Source organism: Ranitomeya imitator, chromosome 1, assembly GCF_032444005.1.
Source record: "Ranitomeya imitator isolate aRanImi1 chromosome 1, aRanImi1.pri, whole genome shotgun sequence".
Classification (NCBI taxonomy): Eukaryota; Metazoa; Chordata; class Amphibia; order Anura; family Dendrobatidae; genus Ranitomeya; species Ranitomeya imitator.
The window spans coordinates 1,180,018,838-1,180,039,519 of record NC_091282.1 but is presented as its reverse complement, the minus strand read 5'-3'; the positions used below and the strand labels follow the sequence as shown (position 1 = coordinate 1,180,039,519).

At 41.6% G+C, this 20,682-nt stretch overlaps 1 protein-coding gene across 2 annotated transcripts in view; it reads right to left on the bottom strand.

Annotated features, from left to right (window-relative positions):
• Positions 1–20,682, bottom strand: part of DOK7 (docking protein 7) — a 171,234-nt gene that overhangs the window by 59,939 nt on the left and 90,613 nt on the right. For both annotated transcript variants that reach the window (XM_069744754.1, XM_069744755.1), the window contains exons 6-9: positions 14,680–14,778; positions 10,711–11,537; positions 7,187–7,235; positions 965–1,036 (exon numbers count right to left, since the gene is read on the bottom strand). In XM_069744754.1, coding sequence (XP_069600855.1) covers positions 965–1,036; positions 7,187–7,235; positions 10,711–11,537; positions 14,680–14,778 — 1,047 coding nt within the window. The remainder of the gene's footprint in view (positions 1–964; positions 1,037–7,186; positions 7,236–10,710; positions 11,538–14,679; positions 14,779–20,682) is intronic.

Here is a 20,682-nt window from a genome sequence, read left to right as displayed (position 1 = left end):
GCATTTTATCACCTCACACCATAATCCTGGGAGTAGGAATGGTGTGACATTCCCTTGTGTAGACCTCTTTGTGAAGTTGCCCACATGGTCTTCAAGAGAGGACCGGATGCTGAAATGAAGCGATCAAGGCTGGAATGGAGGTCTATCCTCTTCAGCAATGTGTCCTGCATTTGTCTTGATGCAATGATAGCCAGAGATTGGTCAGAAGACCACATGGGCAATGCCATAAAGAGGCTTTTACGAAGGAATTTCACTCCAGTCTGTCCCCCAGGTTTAAAGTATGTTTTGGCATAATATAAAGTACTCGGACCCCCTCTAGTCTCCATTCCATGTTCACTAACAGCTCGGTGTTACACTGATTTGGTCATGATACTAGTGATATGGCCATTATCCCAAAGTGTCCCAGGGGCTGTTTTTAATATAACAATTCCAGGCCTCACATTACTCATGCTATTGTGAGCAGCCTGTAGTGTAAATGTGCTATCATGGCCTACAACTTCTTAGGACTTGTGTCCCATCGAGCACATCTGAGACCTCATTGGTCGGCAATTGTACAAGAGAGCTGCCAGCAGTGGATGTTGATTATTTGCAGTCAGTGAATTCAGAGCGGCAGAACATTCTTCAGACAACCATTACTAATGTCATTGATAGGAGGAGAGGCAGTAAGTATGGAGATTTCTGCATGTGGCGCTCATACCCCATACCGAACAAGTCAAGATGTTTTGAACATTTTGCTCCCATTGTTCCATCATTTGCAGACCAATAACATATCAATCCGTCCTGTTACTTCCATAATTCCACAACTTTTTCTTTTTGGAATTGCAATTTCAATGTTGAGGTATGTATATCTGTGTGTGTGTAAGATTAATATTTTATGACATACATTTTAATTTTCTTAAATGTTAGCACATATATTTAAGTATACTTTATACAGTTGTTACCTCTTATTTTTTATGATACTTACCAGTGACAAGTAACATTGGTGGGACTTTGTGAGGTTTATGTGCTCCTGATGATGCCAGGGCAGAGGTGGCACCTATAAAACCATTACAAAGAACACAGATATTTAGAAATAACAATTCTATATCTTCCATTGTCCTCCATTTTTTACTTATTCTAAACTTGCTTCCCAAAGTGATTAAAGGAAAACTTAACCTAAAAGTTAATGGTAAAAATAAATAGAATAAAAAATAGTCCTCATTGTTTGTCGGGCTGTAGGATGTTTGACATGTTCATAAAACAGTCCTTTAAATGGCTGCAGAGAGCAAAAGGTTAATCTTCTTCTGATTTGTTCCATTTTTGGCAGGGGAATGAAGAAGAGGTTTAGGTTTGTCCAAAGGGTGGGACTCAGTGAAGTAGTGTGGCAGCGGTGGAGGGCAGCACACAGAAGGGGAGCAGCATAAGGCATAGTCAGTGAACGCCCAGGTACTGGAAAACTAGATAAGAAAAGCAGCCAGGGGCCATTTTGACATCTCAATCAGTGCCACAGTAGTTAGGGTAAGTTTGCCATTGGCTGCTGAACTCTGCATAGACAGCAACTGAGATTACATAGCTCTCAGTAGGATGAAATGAGCATTGTCATCTCAGTTGCTGCCTATGCAGAGTGCAGCAGCTTATGACAAACTCATCTTGACTGCTTTGCTCTGCCAAAACAGCAACTGAGATCTGCATCATGTTCTCTCTCAGCGTCCTGTCTCTCCTCTCACTTGTAAATTCCCTGGCAAATTTAGAGGAGAGACAGAGATCCCCAAGGAAATCTATCACAAAGTTAAAGAAGTGTCCCATGTTAAAAAAAAAAAAAAAAACAAACTCACAAAATAAACCACTAACATTTTAATAAACGTCAATTTTTGCATATATTTGTTTATGCCTAAGGTTAGAGCTAGGGCTAGGGTTAGCAATAGAGTTGGGATTAGGACTAGGGTTAGGGCTAGGTCTAGTGTTAGTATTAGGGATTGGACAGGGGCTAAGGTTAAGACTAGGGTTAGGACCAGGAAAAAGCAAACAAACAAATAATGGGCGCCCATAGCAGAAGTCCTAAATGGGCCTCACCTCAAAAAATAATATTCAGCAGGGTCACAGGAGAACACATAGCACAACTTTGCAGCCCTTACAAAGTAATTAGATCCTATTAAAGCCCACACACTAAGATACAACGTTCATGACCCCCAACAGTGATTCCTCCGCAGAGCTCTCCAAATGCACTGCACAATATGATGATGACCCTACATTACCCCACACGCAAAAATTATAATACTCCCACAGTGACCCCAACACAGCATAATGCTCCTACATAATGCTCCCACAGTGATCCCAATACAGTATGAAGACCCCAACACAGCCCTCTTCACAATGTGATGACCCCCAACATAGCCATCCTGATTATATAATGGCTCCCACGCAGCCCTCCATACAGCATAATGGCCCTCTAAGCAGTATAATGGCGCCCACACCTCTCCAAATAGTATAATGGCCCTCCACACAGTATAATGACCCTCCACACACCCTTCCACACAGTATGACGGCCACAACAGAACCCTCCACACTATATAATGGCTTGCACTCAGCATAATGCCCCCATCCAGCCCACCAAACAATATAATAGCCCACATACAATTCTCCACACAGTATGATGGACCCCACACAACCTCCCATACAGATTAATGGTCCTATATACAGTATATGTGCCCCCAAAACAGTATAATGATTCCTATTCCCTCCACATAGTATTATGGCCACACGCAATCGCACACAGTATTATGGACCCCACACAACCATCCACATTGTATAAAGGGCCACGCACAATATAATGGCCCCCAACAGCCCCCCAAGCCACCACGTAGCCCTCCTAACAGTAAAGAACCCTCTGCATAGTATGTTAAACCACATACAACCCTCCACACCATATAATGGTCCACGTACAGTATAATGGCCGCCACATAGGCCTCCAAACAGTATAAGGGCCCCCACATTGTCCTTAAAACAGTATAATGGCCCCCACATAGCCCTCCAAACACTATAATGGACCCTACGCAGCCCTCCAAACAGTATAATGGCCCCACACAGCTGTCCAAACAATACAATTTGCCCCATACAGCCCTTCAAACAGTATAACTGTTCCCCACATAGCCCTCCAAATAGTGTAATGACATCAAAACAGCCATACAAATAGGGTAATGACCCCCACACAGCCCACCAAATAGGATAACGACCCCCACACAGCCCACCAAATAGAATAACGACCCCCACTCCCGTCCAAATAGGATAAGGGCTCTCAAAATTAACTCATTGATTTAAAAAAGAAATAACTCACCTCACCCCATTCCCCCGCTGCTCCAGTTTCTGCAGCCTTTGGCATGAAGCTCTGTACTGCTCTACAGAGCAGATGCTAGGTAGAAACATCATGACACCTACTATGCTGTGACGCCAGAGCTCAGTACGCACAGAGAGAATGATGGAGCAGGGAGATGATGGCACCCTGTTCCATAATTGCTTTCAACTGTGACTGCATCCATGATGCAGATACAGTCAATATTAGACTGATGGAAAGGACGCTCCTCTGATTACGAGAAACTTGCCTTCCCCAGTTCGTTGACGACCAACACTATACCACTGGCAAGGCTAAAAGCGGCAGTCATGTTTCCAAACGCTATTAACTTGTGGATATGGGGTTAATCTGCAGAATAATAAAGTTTCAATGTTGTTTGGACATCTTATTGAAAGTGTGGCTTCAGGAAGGAAATCAGCTTTATTCTTCCCAGTAGCTGCCAGCTTTCAGTCATGCAGGCACCGCTCAGTATACCGTGAGCAGTGGCTGTAAGCGCACCTTGGCTCTTTGATTGACAGATTGCTCTGCAGCACATCTGGGCGCTGCGAACTGTCCATCACAGTTCCGGTGCGTGCTTACAACCACTGCTCATTTTTCCATCTTTTGACTAGCACTTGCTTATTACTGTGATTTTTTTTTACAACAGAGTATTTTTGACCTCACTGTGCTCTTTTGTGTCTTCAAGTTTCTTGGTGGTGTGTGAACAGGTTCCTACAGACTTGTTCAATGTGCAAGTGGCCCATGTGTTTCTGGTTCTATAATTGTTCTCTTGTTTCTACAAGACTGGGGAGTCCACCACTCCTTATGGGTCATTTGCATCAAAGCTGTTCCATCCAGCATGTCCACATGGATATTCCCTCTCTGAACCCTGCTTATACAGGTACTATACAGATGATCAGGTTTTTAAATACATCAGATAGGGATTATATACATTTGATAGGACTGCTCTATATGGGTGTACCTTGACGATTGGTGGAGCAGCTTAGTATACATTTTTTTGCAAAAAAAGTATCAACTAAATACCGTTTTTTCCATCTTTTGACTAGCACTTGCTTATTACTGTGATTTTTTTTACAACAGAGTATTTTTGACCACACTGTGCTCTTTTGTGTCTTCATAGTATACTCAGTGGTTCTGTGAGCGGTGACTGTAGCGGCTCAGGACACACCTCTAAGTTCTTTTCCTGCTGGTAGCTACACTTTTAGTAAGATGGCTGACAGCACTGACAGCATTAGAAAGCTATTAACCTGCAGATTTACCCTATATCTGCATTTGGAGACATGAAAGATTCCCTTTCAACCACTACACGCTGCAGCCCTTTTTGATTTTGCTTTCCGTTTTTCGCTCATGTTCTTCCCAGAGCCGTAACTTTTTTATTTTTTCCATAAGCATGGCCATGTGAGGGCTTGTGTTTTGCTCGACAAGTTGTACTTTTGAACAACATCATTGGTTTTAATATATCGTTTACTGGAAAACAGGAAACATATGCCAAGTGCGGTGAAATTGCAAAAAAATGATACTCCACATAGACACCAAACATGTCTAGTTCTTTTTTATCTAAGTGGTGTAAAAAAATTCCAAACTTTGCAAAAAAAAAAATTTGTGCCATTCTCCGATACCCGTAGCGTCTCCATTTTCCGTGATCTTGAGTTGGGTGAGGGTTTATTTTTTGCATGCCGAGCTGACGTTTTTAATTATACCATTTTGGTGTAGATACAAACTGTTCATCGCCCTTTATTTCATTTTAATGCAATGTTGCAATGACCAAAAAAACTTTAATTCTGCCGTTTTTACTTTTTTTTTCTCTGCGCCGTTTACCGATCAGGTTAATTCTTTATATAGCTTGATAGATCGGGCGATTCTGAATGCGGCAATACCAAATGTGTTTTGGGGGTTTCTTTTATTGTTTTATTTTGAATAGGGCGAATGGGCGGTAATTTAAACTTTTAGATTTTTTTATTTTTTTCATTTTTTGCATTCTTCAATAGTCTCCATGGGAGACCAGAAGCTGCAGTTGTCTGATCGCCTCTGCTACAACACAGGCGATGATCAGATCACCTGTGTGTAGCAGAAATGCTCACTTGCTATGAGCTCCTGCAGACCCCGGGATGTCAGCCCAACCCATCGGCGACCCGTGGTCATGTGACACAGGCACTGATGGGCGGGATTAGTGACGCTCTTAAATTCATTAAATGCTGGTGTCAGAGATTGAAAGCGGCATTTAACAGGTTAACAGCTGCGGGTGAATTGCGATTCCACCCGCAGCTGTTAGGGGCACATGTCAGCTGTTCAAAACAGCTGACATGTGCGGGGAAAGATGTGGGCTCAGCGTTGGAGTCCACATCAAAGGGGGGGACACAACATGCACAGTACATGTACGGCGTATGTCGTGAATTGGTTAAGTGAACCTGTCAGCAGGATTGTGCACAGTAACCTAAAGACAGTGTCTGGTCGGTGCCGTTATACTGATTACAATGATACTGTGGTTGATGAAATCTGTCTTGTGGTTGTTGTTTAATCTTTATTTTCAGTTTTGAGTTAATGGTATGCCCGTACTCCGGGGCGGCCTGTGGGGGTCTTCATGTGGTGCTCTGCCCATGTATTCACCAGTATGGCTTCCGACAGGTCACTGATCCCTCACTGACCTGCCCCCCAGTTTACATAATGAATATGATCTATATTTAAAACATGAAATCACCTTTTTAAAATATATATAATATTCATTATGTAAACTGTCAGCAGTCTGCATTATGAATACCTAATCAGAGTACCACATGAAGACCCCCACAGGCCGCACCAGAGCACGAGCATATCATTAACTCAAAACTGAAAATAAAGATTAAACAACAACCACAAGACAGATTTCATCACCAGGTATCATTGTAATCAGTATAACGGCACCAACCTGACACTGTCTGTAGGTTACTATGCACAATCTTGCTGACAGGTTTCCTTTAACAACCTTTTGTTCTGCTGCAGACAGTTGTCTTACAACCAGGAACAGAACAATGAGGAGGAGGAGGAGCGCAGTCAGGCTCCGGAAACACACACAGAAGATTTATTTATATCCTTCTCAGTTTTAAATGCATTACAAAATAAAATTGGAAAGGAGATTAAGAAATTAAATTTTGAATATAGATATATATTTTTTTTGGGGGGGGGGATGGGGAGGAGTTTCTTAGTGTGTTTTTTACAATAGATATCCATGATTCAAAAAATATATATATATATTTTTTAAAAATAGGTCTGCCTATTAGATATGCCTGGCATTGCAGTTTACCTCTTACTAAAGTTACTACCTTAACATGAACGCAATACCAGGCACAGCCTATAGACTCACACAGCAGCGTTTTTTGGGGGAAAAAAAACAGATCTTTATTTCGTACCCCTTTAAAACTAAAATGAATTTGTTTTGTAAAATGTTCCTGTATTAAGACCTCTTAATTTATTCTAATAGCTAATTTGCGAATTGTCCCGCTTCTAGAATAATAAATAGAAAGGGTGGCTGGCAATTTTTTTTTATTCAGAAATTTGCACAATCTTTAATGAAAAATATGGACCATAGAAACAGGGGAGAATAAAATACCCATAGGGCCACAAAGCTACGGTCCGCCTAATCTTTCTGTCACCTGAAAAATGCTCAAGGAATGGAAATGTGATCGCCCTTCCTTTACTCTGCCAGTCGTCTAGATTTCCCTTTCCTACTCTTCATATATCAGCCATCTTTAATGTTGGAAATTAGCCCTTTTTACCTGCCACTCCCCGAAGGAAGACGGGCTAACTGGCCATGTGATTACATCAATACATGACACATACCAGGGTACTGTTTTGTTTTTATTGCCAAAAATATCTGCTTACCTTGCAGGGGCGCTGTCGATACAACTCCTGGGTGAAGGGCTGTGGCTCCCTGAAGGAGAGACATACAGATTAGATGGAGAACACCTATACTTCTATTTATCAGGTGTAATGACTAATGTGTTTCAACCTGTACCGAAAACTTTTGTACATTCCTTTTTTTTTACCAGGTGTAAATGCCGCTGTTCTCCTGATTCCGGCGTTGCTTTTCTTTTGTACTGGTGCCTCTTAGATCTTGAGATATTGCCCCCTTTTCCCTGTATATAAGTTTACTCTTCTTAACCAAAGGGGCATGGTCCTCAACGTACTCTACAGCTGCTCCCCAGGGAATGGTAAGAGCTGACTGGTGTGCGGTGGGGGTGGTCAAACCCCTGCTGATCTGATGGTGGTGGTCTGTTCTAAGGATCAGATGTCAATGACACCATATACCACTTTAAGGGCAAAAGGACCTGGTGTTAAAGGGTTAATAGAACAGAAATTCAAATGGGATGGACACCCCTATAAAGGGTAAAAAATATATCTGGTCCTTAAAGGGAACCTGTCACCCCCAAAAATCGAAGGTGAGCTAAGCCCACTGGCATCAGGGGCTCATCTACACCATTCTGTAATGCTGTAGATAAGCCCCCGATGTAACCTGAAAGATGAGAAAAACAGGTTAGATTATACTCACCCAGGGGCGGTCCTGGTATGATGGGAGTCGCGGTCCGGGGCCTCCCATCTTCTTAAGATGCCGTCCTCTTCTTGTATTCATGCTCCGGCGCAGGCGTACTTTGTCTGCCCTGTTGAGGACAGAGCAAAGTACTGTAGTGCGCAAGCGCTGAGCCTCTATGAACCTTCCCGGCACCTGCGCACTGCAGTACTTTGTTCTGCCCTCAACAGGGCAGACAAAGTACGCCTGCGCCGGAGCCGCAGCGTGAATACAAGAAGAGGACGTCATCGTAAGAAGATGGGAGGCCCCGGACCGGACCGCGATGCCTATTGGGCCAGACCGCAGCGGGAACGCCCCTGGGTGAGAATAATCTAACCTCTTTTTCTCATCTTTCAGGATACATCGGGGCTTATCTACAGCATTACAGAATGCTGTAGATAAGCCCCTGATGCCGGTGGGCTTAGCTCACCTTCGATTTTGGGGGTGACAGGTTCCCTTTAAGGAGGTAATAAAACAAACATTGACGGAGAGTGGACTGGACTTCTGTGCTGATAAACTGTGGATAGTGTAGCCAAGATTTCAGGCAGAATTTCTGAAGTTCCCTGGAGAAATGTCATGTTTCTGTGATATCCCAAACGTATAAGTCCTTTCTGTTCCAGCTTCTGGAAATGGAAGCTGCATCTTGGCCAGAAGCAACATCTATCTATCTATCTATCTATCTATCTATCTATCTATTTATCTATCTATCTATCATCTAATATCAATCTGTTTATTTCTTATCTAGAGTTAGTTAGTATGGGTGGGAGAGGATAAAGGGGAAAATCATCTAAGCACTTTTGAAACCATCAACAATTCCCTCAGAGTCAGACCTATGCAAAGTGCAGTCTGTGGGTCACATTCAGCTCTCTGGCAGTTCCAATCCGGCCCACAGACCAGGACCGGCGTTAGGTGCAGGAAGACTAGGCAGCCGTCTAGGGCCCACGCTCCTTCAGGGGCCCCCAGCCAGTGGCTGCTATGGGGCCCCTGAGTAAGAGAGGCCCACGACCGCCCCCTTCCTGCATTGCACATAGATGCCAATAAAGTTGAACGCAGTGATGGAGGAGTGAACGTCATGTGACACTCCCTCTCCTATCCCTCCCTCTCTGCCTGTGACTCAGCATGTTTCAGCAGAGGAGCTGGTGAGACACTGAGATGCTCTGCAGAAGCCAGAGCAGCAGGGGGACAAGGAGGAGAGGTAAGTATTGTGTGTGTTTGTGACTGCATCATAGTGTGTGTCTCTCTGCATTATAATGTATGTGTGTGTGTGTCTGCATTATAGTGTGTGTATGTTTGTGCGTGTGTCTGCATTATAGTGTGTGTCTGCTGCACAATATTGTGTGTGTGGGAACTGTAATATACTGTGTGTGTGGGAGACTGCACTCTACTGTGTGTGGGGGGACTGCACTATACTGTGTGTGTGGGGGACTGCACTATACTGTGTGTGTGGGGAACTGCACTATACTGTGTGTGGGGGGCTGCATCATGCTGTGTGTCTATTTGTGGGGGGCACATCATACTGTGTGTAAGGCTGCATTATATTCTGTGGGGGCATCCCAACACAGAACCAGACCCCAATCAGAGGACAATAAAACTTTCTCTCCTTATCCACAAACTGTTCCAATATTTATGGACACAACTGTTTATCACTCTCCCATAATGACAGTTCTGTGCTGTGTTGTGTATAAATATGTGATTCTTCAGATGTTGTATTAGTCTATGCCTGATGAAGAGACCTGAGTAGTCTCAAAAGCTTGCAGTTTGTTACCATCTTTTCAGTTAGCCATTAAAAGGTATCAACCACTGAGGACTCTCAATCCCAAATATTTTTCTATTTACTGGCTAAAACGGTACAAAGATATATATTTTTCCTGTATCAAAATGTGGTCACTCAGCCAAGGAATAATGGGCTTGGGTAAGAAGTGATCCCTGTTGAAAAAGCTAACGTGAAACGTGCCTCCAGGGCTGTCCCCTGGGAATTGTACCGTGCACTTGCATATGACTATGGGTAAGTGTCATTGATCTGAATACTTAATTTTTTGGCACATGCACTTTGCACTTTATTATCCTGCTGCCTTTCACCCTACCATCTTGGCTTACCGTAATCAATCAGCTGCAGCTAATTCATTGGTGTGCCCGTGAACTCCAGTTTACGATACTGCACCAGTTCACATCATTCAGTGAGATCTTCATGTATAGTTTAGTCATAAGACCCTATTTCTTTGTACTCATTGAGTACAATAAATAGCGCTTCTTGGCCAAGCCCATTATTCCCTGGGTGACCGCATGAATTGTTCTTTGTTTACCGCTTGTTTTTTACTGTGTCATATTGAAGCACTATATGTCATTAATATGTTTATTTTATTTTGATGGTCAGCACTCCTTTTTTCTTTATTATGAATATTCATGCATATGGAGTTTCTTCCTACAGACATTTTGGAATATAAATTATCCTGATAGTACACATGCTAATGGCATTTCTATTTGTTATATTATCGGGCATGACCAACTGCCAAGTGACACATTTACTATAGTGCACGCCAGAAAACTGGCAGAAATGTACGCCGGCTTACTGCTGCCGTAGATTTAATTTTGTGGTGCAAATACACAAATATATCAATAGACTTGCACATAACATAAATTAGATTTAAGAAACGTCAGTCTTAAAAAAAATACCCCCATTGTCTTTTTACTAGTAATTCTTGACTGGCATGCACATGCATTAACCCCCCAAAAATGATTTATAAGCCCCCAAAATCTGATTTTTGAACCATTCTGTCTGTAACCAAATATTCCAAGCACGGAAACATTATGTATGTGCAAACATATAATAACTATTTACCTTCAGTCCCCCACATACTGGGCAAGCAGAAAAAAGGGCCCTGGTAATTCCAGGCTGAGGGCTGCAGATTTCACAGGTCTCACTTGTTCCTGCAGCTGCCAAGTCACTTCCTTTTGGTTCCATCCCTTGTGGTTGCCCCTTTGTAGCTGTCCACTTTGGAACAAAATCCACATATGTCTCATCACCTGAGTCTTTGCTTTCTTGCAGTAATGATACAGTTTTTGGGTCAACATGGGGCAGCAACAGCTTAATATCACTGGGGCTTTGAGTTCCTTGTGCCTGGTCCTTTGGTAACGTGGAATCTGAAGTTTTGTGTTGAGGTTCTCTAGCAGCTGCCTGTAAAACACTTCGAGGTGTGTCGTAGAGATGTCTGACAGAGGCAGGAATCTGATATTCAGTCCCTCTGTGTGGATCCGGATGCTGACATGTACATAGATTTTGATCTGTAGCCATGGCCAACGGTAAGCTTATCAGTGACCCAAACTCCTCACCATGGCAAATGTCCAGGCTTTCCGCGTAGGAAGAAAAGCTTCCAGAATAGGAAGAGTGACTACCAGTAGCTATCCCACTGTCAGAAGAGCTTTGACGGCCGATCTCCTGCAAGTGTCTAGATGGTGTCGGCTTAGGAGGTGGCTTGGATGCACGAAGGGCTTCAGCATAAGCTTTATCTTCTCCAAGATGAATGCCCTTTGCTGCTGCCATACCATGACTTTCAGCTGAAGTGCTGGCCGAAGAAGAAGGATCTGCCCAGATGGTCAACCTGCTTCCAGCACTGGCATCTGAATGGCTGGTGTCCGAAGAGGAACTGGACAAACTTTTGTCATCTCCTGCAATAAAATCAAACTTTTTGTTTAACGTGATTATTCTCAGCCCATACAGTTGAATAGAATGAATTATTTCAGGGGAAAAATGATTTATTAACGTCCTAAGCTCAGTCAAGACTAGAGTTAAGTGAATTTTTCAAAATTCGGTTCCCATTACGATCGGCGGCAAATATTGTATTTTCAATATTTGCCAAACACAGACGAACGTCAATGGGAGTAGAAATGACCGAATATGTTTGGAATCGATCGTCAATCGTAAATTCGGCACGAATAGGGTACCAATATGGCACGAATATGGCAAGTTCAAATTCGGTGACCGATTCCAAACATATTCGCTCAACTCTAGTCATTATCAACAGTAGGCACTGTTCATTTACATGAAGCAATCAGGGTATAAAACAGATTAAAATGAATTGCAAACCAACTATCGCTGGTATTAGATCACCGAATACGAATTAAAGCTTTACATTACAATTTTTCAAAGTTTTAGTGAATGGAATGCCACTTTTTCAGATATAACTATTACGCATTATTAGGTGGCGTGTGCACATAAATCTGGTGTAATATTGAACTGACGTCTAATAACTATGAAGAGGCTCATAATACTATCCACATGACTTTCTGATTTCTTTTCATTCCATTTTTTGGGTGGTGAAGTGATGAAAAATCAGCAATTCTACCATTACAATATTTTTTTTTCATTTTAGAATTTACCGTACGGGATGAATACTACGATATTTAATTAGCTTGGACACTTATATTCTATAAGTAGGAGGGACATTGCAGTATTGCAGCATGTTGTGCAAGTGATCAAATATTTGCAAAATATCGCACTCCATTATTTATTGTTCCATCCATCGACTGGTTTTCATAGGAGTTCAGACATGGAGTCACAGTAGTTCGACAGCTAGCCCCGATCACAGCCGTTAGGCTCGTATGCAGGCTATGTTAGCTCCTGAACAAGCTTTGTACATGCATTATACACATCTTTTTGTGCATGTACAATGGATTTGGCCAATGGAAATTTGGTCTGTGTGGGCTCCGACACTGGCTCAAATTTCCCTTACCTGTAGTTTAAGCAGGGAACCTGCTATTGATATTAATAACACTTAATGGCACTGAGCAGCTTGCAGTGTATTGAAATAACTGCAAGCTTGAGAAGAAAACCAATTAAACAATTATACTGAAAACTAATAACAGAAAATTAATTTTTTTGCACAGTAAAAAAGAAAGAGTGCAAAGGAGTCAATAGCCTTTAAGATGGAGAATAAAATTAAAAGTTCTCTGACCACAATATGGACAGTGCCATAGTAATAAGAATTCACATCACACATATGCATTACTATTCTCTCAATTTACTGTTCCATACGGAGTCAGACAACTGCTATATGCTTGTTAGCAACTCTCTACGACATCCAATAAATGCAGTACATCGGCAGGGGAATAAAACATGGGATTTACTCTAAGCCCTCAGCATAAACAGGAGGTTATAGGTATTTTTGAAATATTCATTTAACTCCTGTAGCATAGGGATATAATGGATATTCCCCAATAATGAATATGATGTAGAATATATAAATGAGCCAGGCGCTGTAATCTCTAATTACAAGGACCGAATCTCTATTATGCTGCTGTTGATTCCTCTGAGATGTGCTGTAATTCTCTGCATGTTGGAAAGTTGTTCTTGTAATGCTGGATCATGAATTTAATTTATTGTCAGTATAATAGGAATATTTTAATTATACATATAATTATGTGCATAGATATGATCTGCACAGTATAAAAAAAACACTATTTGTCTATTGTCACTTTGTTCATGATGTGCAGACGGCAATGGTCTACTTGTAGAGTGATTTAAAGGGGGTTCTCCAATATTTATTTATTGATGGTGAGCCGATATTATGTGATCTGTAAGGGGCCTGACCTCCACTAATTATGTGACTGCAGACTTGTGAATCCTTACAGCGTGCTCACTGCGCGCTGTAAGGATTCTCTGGTGCCGGGAATGAGCGGTCATGTGTCCGCAAGTATACAATCTGAATACTTCTGGCCACATTCCAACTAGATGTACATGGCCTCGCTCAATACACTTGCGTTCAGCGAGGCCATGCATTTTTCACATGAATCATTGCCAATTAGACTCCGTGTCAAGCTCATTAAGACAAGCCAATCTCCCTCCATGGTCACATCAAACAAGCATGATTCAGCCAGCCAAACCTAGCTCTATACTGAAAGGCTTGTTAAAAAGGTTGAACATTGATTGAATCAGTACCTACCTCCAATTGATGGCGCTAGTGGAATTATTTTCTTTCCTACTGGGATAAAGTTCATTTACATACTTTTCCCTATGGAGTATTACTTTAGTGGTGTCAGGATAGATGGCCATGTTATGCCCAAATTTTTGATGGTGATTCATAGCCACGAATGGAGAGTTTGCAGCTACATTCAGACCCACGACGCCCCTTAACAGAAGCTGTATGATCAACAGCACTTCATAATATTAATGCTTGGTAGCGTCACGATTCCACCACTCACAGTGTCCTAAGGATGCTGTGAGTGACAGCCCAACTACATAATCAGAGGCAGGGGTGTGCTGGACTGTCAGTATTGTGAGTGACATCCCAGCTGCCCAATCTGGCCGGACTTACAGGTAGTCCTCCAGGTTTCACCCATTCAGGGTGATTACCTGGCTATTTACCTGGCTGGCAATGGTCAGACCATTGCCAGTCGTTGCCTTGATCAGTGGTGTATTGCTCTGTGTTCTGATATTCTGATCTTTGTTGCTAGACCTTGGATTTGCCTTTTTGACTACTCGTTTGTATTACCCCTTTTGCTTTTGACGCACTCTGAACTTAGTTGCCTGACCCCGGACTTTGCTTTGACTATTTGTTTGTCTTATCTCTTTATCTTCGATTAACTCTCCTGGCATTTGACCTCTGACTCCTTGACTTCCCCGCACCACGACTTGTCCGTGAAAAGTGACTCAGCGTCAAAGGTAGAGGCTATTTTGTACTACCAAGCAGTTTCCAACAACACCTCTGCACAATGTAGTACAAAATTGTCCATAAAAGTCAATGAACATTTCAATAATGGTCTGCGACATCAGGAGCGGTTTACACATTTTGCATTATATCCTGTACCTTACCTCCCATGCTATGATGAGACAGCAGGCTGAGTCGTTTCTCCAGCTGTAGGGTCTCATGTGCCACCCTTTCTTCCATATAAGCAGGGTTTAAATTTGGATCTTTAAAGGAAAAAAAAGTTGCAATAATTTGTAAGTATAATTAATAGGCGCAATCTATGTATCTCTATTTTGGAGTTGGAATTTCCAAACTTATTAGCAGATCTGCCCTTTAGTTCTACTGAGTGGGCAACTGCATGAATACAAACTTCCCATGGCTGCCCAACCCCCCTGACTACAGGTTGTTGACGGTAGTCAGCTGATGATGCCCCACCATTACACTTTTATACAATGGTCAATCAAGTTTTCCTAAAGTACACAAATCTTAAAGTTCATTATTTCTGTGGTGGGTAACTAATCCGGGACTGAACATTCCTGAATAGGAGAACTGCTAATAAAATATGAGCTATATGGAGATTGTTTGGTCAAATATTACATAATCCTAAACCACAACTCCTAATGGAGCCTTACACACAGTCATGCAAATGTGAACAGAGGAGATCACCCATGAAAAAAGCACAACATAAGTATCATACTTAATCTATAATATTTGTTAGCAGGATATCATTTACTGCTTTATTATTTATATTGCTATGGGTTATTAGCAATAGTAACATTACTATTAGGTGTGTTTTGGACTATTGTTTTTGTAGCTTCTCCCTCTCTCTTCTACATATATTTGGGTAATATCAAAAGGTCACACTCTGATTTCTGACCTGATATTTATATTATTTATTAGAATTGATCTTATATTAATGTTTCTTTTGCTCTATTATAGTTAGTATTGAAAAACTCTGGTTATTATTTCCCTTCTTTTCTCATATATATATATATCACTAATCACTAATATATATATATATATATTAGTGATTTTTCTCCGAGTATCTCGGCGTGCTCGGGGCTGCTAGACAGCATGAATACATGCAGGGGTTGCCTGTTTCTTAGGGAATACTCACATATATTCAAGCTGTCTAGCAGCCACAAATCATGCAGCTGCAGCGACATAAACTAAATCTCCAAGCACGCCGAAAATACTCGGAGGACACCGAGCATGCTCGGGAAAACCTGAGCAATGAGTGCACTCGCTCATCACTAATATACTGTATATATATATATATATATATATATATATATATATATACAGTATATATATATATATATTTATATAGTGGAAATTCTGAGTCTTTGCAAAAACTCTGTTTTTGTTCTTTAAGGCTACGTTCACATTTGCGTTGTGCGCTGCTGCGTCGGCGACGCAACGCACAACGCAAACAAGAACGCATGCAAAGCGCATAGTTTTGCGACGCATGGTTCCTTTTTTTGCCAGATTTTGGACGCAAAAAAAATGCACCTTGCTGCGTCCTCTGCGCCCTAACGCTTGCGGCAAAAAAGACGCATGCATCACAAAACGCATGCAAACGCATGTCCATGCGCCCCCATGTTAAATATAGGGGCACATGACGCATGCGTCGCCGCGGTGGCGCCCGACGCACCAACGCAAGACTCTAATGTAAACGTAGCCTTAATTGGTATTAATATCCATCTGTGTGTCTTTTGCTCACCATGATTATTTAATAAAGCTTTCTACTTTATAGTATTCAGGTTGACCGTTCTATTATATGGGTACTGGTGTTCTTTAACACCAAAAGTATTTTTATTTTTCCTTATACACTTTTTTTTTTTGGGGGGGGGGAGTCTAGCCCAGTACCTTATTTTCTGTCTGGTGCCTTTTTTCCTAACAACAATAATAGTTAATAATAATCTATTATTATTACTACCAATATTATTATTAATAATAATAATAATAATAGTAGTAGTGGTAATAATAATAATAATATTATTGTTATTATTGTATTTTGTTAGCATTGATAGATATTAAAACAAGGAAGAGTTTCATGTTTAACTTTTTAATTATTATTATTATTATTTTTTTTTTTTCACTCAAGTTACTAAATAGAGGAGGAAGTTTAGGTATCATAATTGTTATTATTAGGAGGGGAATGATAATTTCATGTATTAATATTATTTTGTTATTATTATTACTTTTAGCAGCTGTATAAGTTTTATTAGTTATTGGTTTTATTAGTTATTAGTTATTGGTTTTATAGTTATTTTATAGTTATTTGTATTATTAGTTATTGGTTTTACAGCTGTTATAACTTTTTATTTATTACTATTCTGTTAATTAATTTTACTAGTAGTAGTATTAGTAGAAGTATTAAAGTCATACATTAGTTTCATTTATCAGGAATAGGAAGAGTAATTTCCTGTGTTACCTTTGTAATAATTATAACGATAAGGATAATTACGGTACTTTTAGTAGCAGTATAAGTAGTAATATTATCTATTGGTATTATTGATGTTAGAATTGTTTACAGATTTGTTACTATTCAATTAATTCTTGACAGTAGTAATTTAATATTTAAATTATTATTGTCATCATTATGTTAAGTGACAGTTTGTCTTATTATTATTATTATTATTATTATTAGTTTTTGCTGATTATTATTATTATTATTATTAATAATAATAATAATAATAATAATAATAATAATAATAATATAACAGTGATTATTAGTTCGGGCAATAAACCTTTCTATGACATTCTAAATATAAGGAAGAATAAATGTAATTAAAACTGGTTTGTGCATTGAGCGCTATATATAGCAGGTGGTAATTCTTCCTGAATGTTCCGTTCTTCATGTATTTACTTTGCACGCCCCCCGCCTGTTCCATGTGCAACCTTACACCCTTTAGGACAGTGAGACTCCAGTATACAGTGTATATAGATATGTATACTTAGAATTGGCTCTGCAGTGCATTCTCGGGAACGCAGTAATAACACATGGGATATAGTTCTCATACAAGATATCAAATTACCTCGTGTACATCAATGTTTTTAGTTGAATTTTTTACAAATTAGATTTTTAAAAAATCAAAGAACATAGTGGTGGTTCATGGTCCGTGTAGGACAATAATTCTTATGTTCTCTCCATAGTGTATGTCTTTCAATAAGCCATGTGATGTTCTTCATTCATGGGGGGCCTCCGGTTGCCACCGTCAGACATAATTCTGTTACAGAGCTAACGATGGAAAATTGCAAGACACTACAAGAAATAACTGGTTTGCATAATATTTCTGGACTTAAAGGGGTTGTGTGGCCTTGGGGCCCAAGTCTACAGGTATACTATGTGACTGGGACTTGTGAATCTTCACAGCGTGCACTGTTAGGATTCTCCAGTACCAGCGGCGGGAGTGGGCTATCATGTGACTGCAAGTATTTGCATAGTCCTGGGCGCATTCCGACTAGACGTGTCCAGCTTCGCTCCATTCACTTGTATTGAGCTAGGCCGTGCATGTCTAGTCAGCGCTAGAAGACAGAGGGGGTGCAGATACGCTACTGCATGTCCATACAGTTAAACTCAATCTCCCTGCAAACCGCCTCCCGGCCACTATAAGGCCCATGAGTGGGGGGCACGGGGTCCCCCTCTACATCTGACATCACTGATGTAGACACTGACAACATGGACGATGATGCCACTACATGGTGCCCACTGTGCTGAGATGTGCCGGCACTCGGAGCAGCGAGGAAATGAGGAGAGGTGAGTATTGTATTTTTTTATTTTTAATGGCGAGTGCGTTATACTGTTTAGAGGCCTTTGGGGGTGTATTATTCTACATAGAGGTCTATGGTAAAGGAATTATACTATAGAGGCCTATGGGGAGTGCATTATACTATATAGAGGCCTATAGGGGCTCCGTTATACTATATAAAGGCCTAAGGGGAGTAGAGTATACTATATGGAAGCCTCAGGTGAGTGCATTATATGATATAAAGGCCTATGGGAGTTCATTATACTATATATAGGCATATGGAGAGTCAATTATACTATATAGAGGGCTATGGAGAGTGCATTACTATAGAGGTCTATGGGAAGTGCATTATACTATATAGAGGCCTAAGGGGAGTTGCTATGAATAGGTAATTCAGAACCACAATGGACCTTGAAGTTCAGAGCACAACAAGTGACCTGACAAAAACCACAAAACATAGGACGAGCTCTGAGACGTGGGAACTCTGCTGACCGCAATCCCTAAACCTATCAAACCACACTAGAGGTAGCCGTGGATTGCGCCTAACGCTCCCTATGCAACTCGGCACAGCCTGAGAAACTAGCTAGACCTGAAGATAGAAAAATAAGCCTACCTTGCCTCAGAGAAATTCCCCAAAGGAAAAGACAGCCCCCCACATATAATGACTGTGAGTAAGATGAAAACACAAACACAGAGATGAAATAGATTTAGCAAAGTGAGGCCCGACTTACTGAATAGACCGAGGATAGGAAAGATAGCTTTGCGGTCAACACAAAAACCTACAAACAACCACGCAGAGGGGCAAAAATGGACCTTGAAGTTCAGAGCACAACAAGTGACCTGACAAAAACCACAAAACATAGGACGAGCTCTGAGACGTGGGAACTCTGCTGACCGCAATCCCTAAACCTATCAAACCACACTAGAGGTAGCCGTGGATTGCGCCTAACGCTCCCTATGCAACTCGGCACAGCCTGAGAAACTAGCTAGACCTGAAGATAGAAAAATAAGCCTACCTTGCCTCAGAGAAATTCCCCAAAGGAAAAGACAGCCCCCCACATATAATGACTGTGAGTAAGATGAAAACACAAACACAGAGATGAAATAGATTTAGCAAAGTGAGGCCCGACTTACTGAATAGACCGAGGATAGGAAAGATAGCTTTGCGGTCAACACAAAAACCTACAAACAACCACGCAGAGGGGCAAATAGACCCTCCGCACCGACTAACGGTACGGAGGTGCTCCCTCTGCGTCTCAGAACTTCCAGCAAGCAAGCAAAACCAAAAACGCAAGCTGGACAGAAAATTAAGCAACAAAAGTAACACAAGCAGAACTTAGCTTATGCTGAGCAGACAGGCCACAGGAACGATCCAGGAGGAAGCAAGACCAATACTAGAACATTGACTGGAGGCCAGGATCAAAGCACTAGGTGGAGTTAAATAGAGCAGCACCTAACGACTTAACCTCATCACCTGAGGAAGGAAACTCAGAAGCCGCAGTACCACTCGTGACCACAGGAGGGAGCTTGATCACAGAACTCACAACAGTACCCCCCCTTGAGGAGGGGTCACCGAACCCTCACCAGAGCCCCCAGGCCGACCAGGATGAGCCATATGAAAGGCACGAACAAGATCGGCAGCCTGGACATCAGAGGCAAAGACCCAGGAATTATCTTCCTGACCATAACCCTTCCACTTAACCAAATACTGGAGTTTCCGTCTCGAAACACGAGAATCCAAAATCTTCTCCACTATATACTCCAACTCCCCCTCCACCAAAACCGGGGCAGGAGGATCAACAGATGGAACCACAGGCGCCACGTATCTCCGCAACAATGACCTATGGAATACGTTACGGATGGAAAAAGAATCTGGAAGGGTCAAACGAAAAGACACAGGATTAAGAACCTCAGAAATCCTATACGGACCAATAAAACGAGGCTTAAACTTAGGAGAGGAAACCTTCATAGGAATATAACGAGATGACAACCAAACCAAATCCCCAACACGAAGTCGGGGACCCACAGAGCGTCTGCAATTAGCGAAACGTTGAGCCTTCTCCTGGGACAAGGTCAAATTGTCCACTACATGAGTCCAAATCCGCTGCAACCTGTCCACCACAGTATCCACACCAGGACAGTCCGAAGACTCAACCTGCCCTGAAGAGAAACGAGGATGGAACCCAGAATTGCAGAAAAACGGTGAAACCAAGGTAGCCGAGCTGGCCCGATTATTAAGAGCGAACTCAGCCAACGGCAAAAAGGACACCCAATCATCCTGATCAGCAGAAACAAAACATCTCAGATATGTTTCCAAGGTCTGATTGGTTCGTTCAGTCTGGCCATTAGTCTGAGGATGGAAAGCAGAGGAAA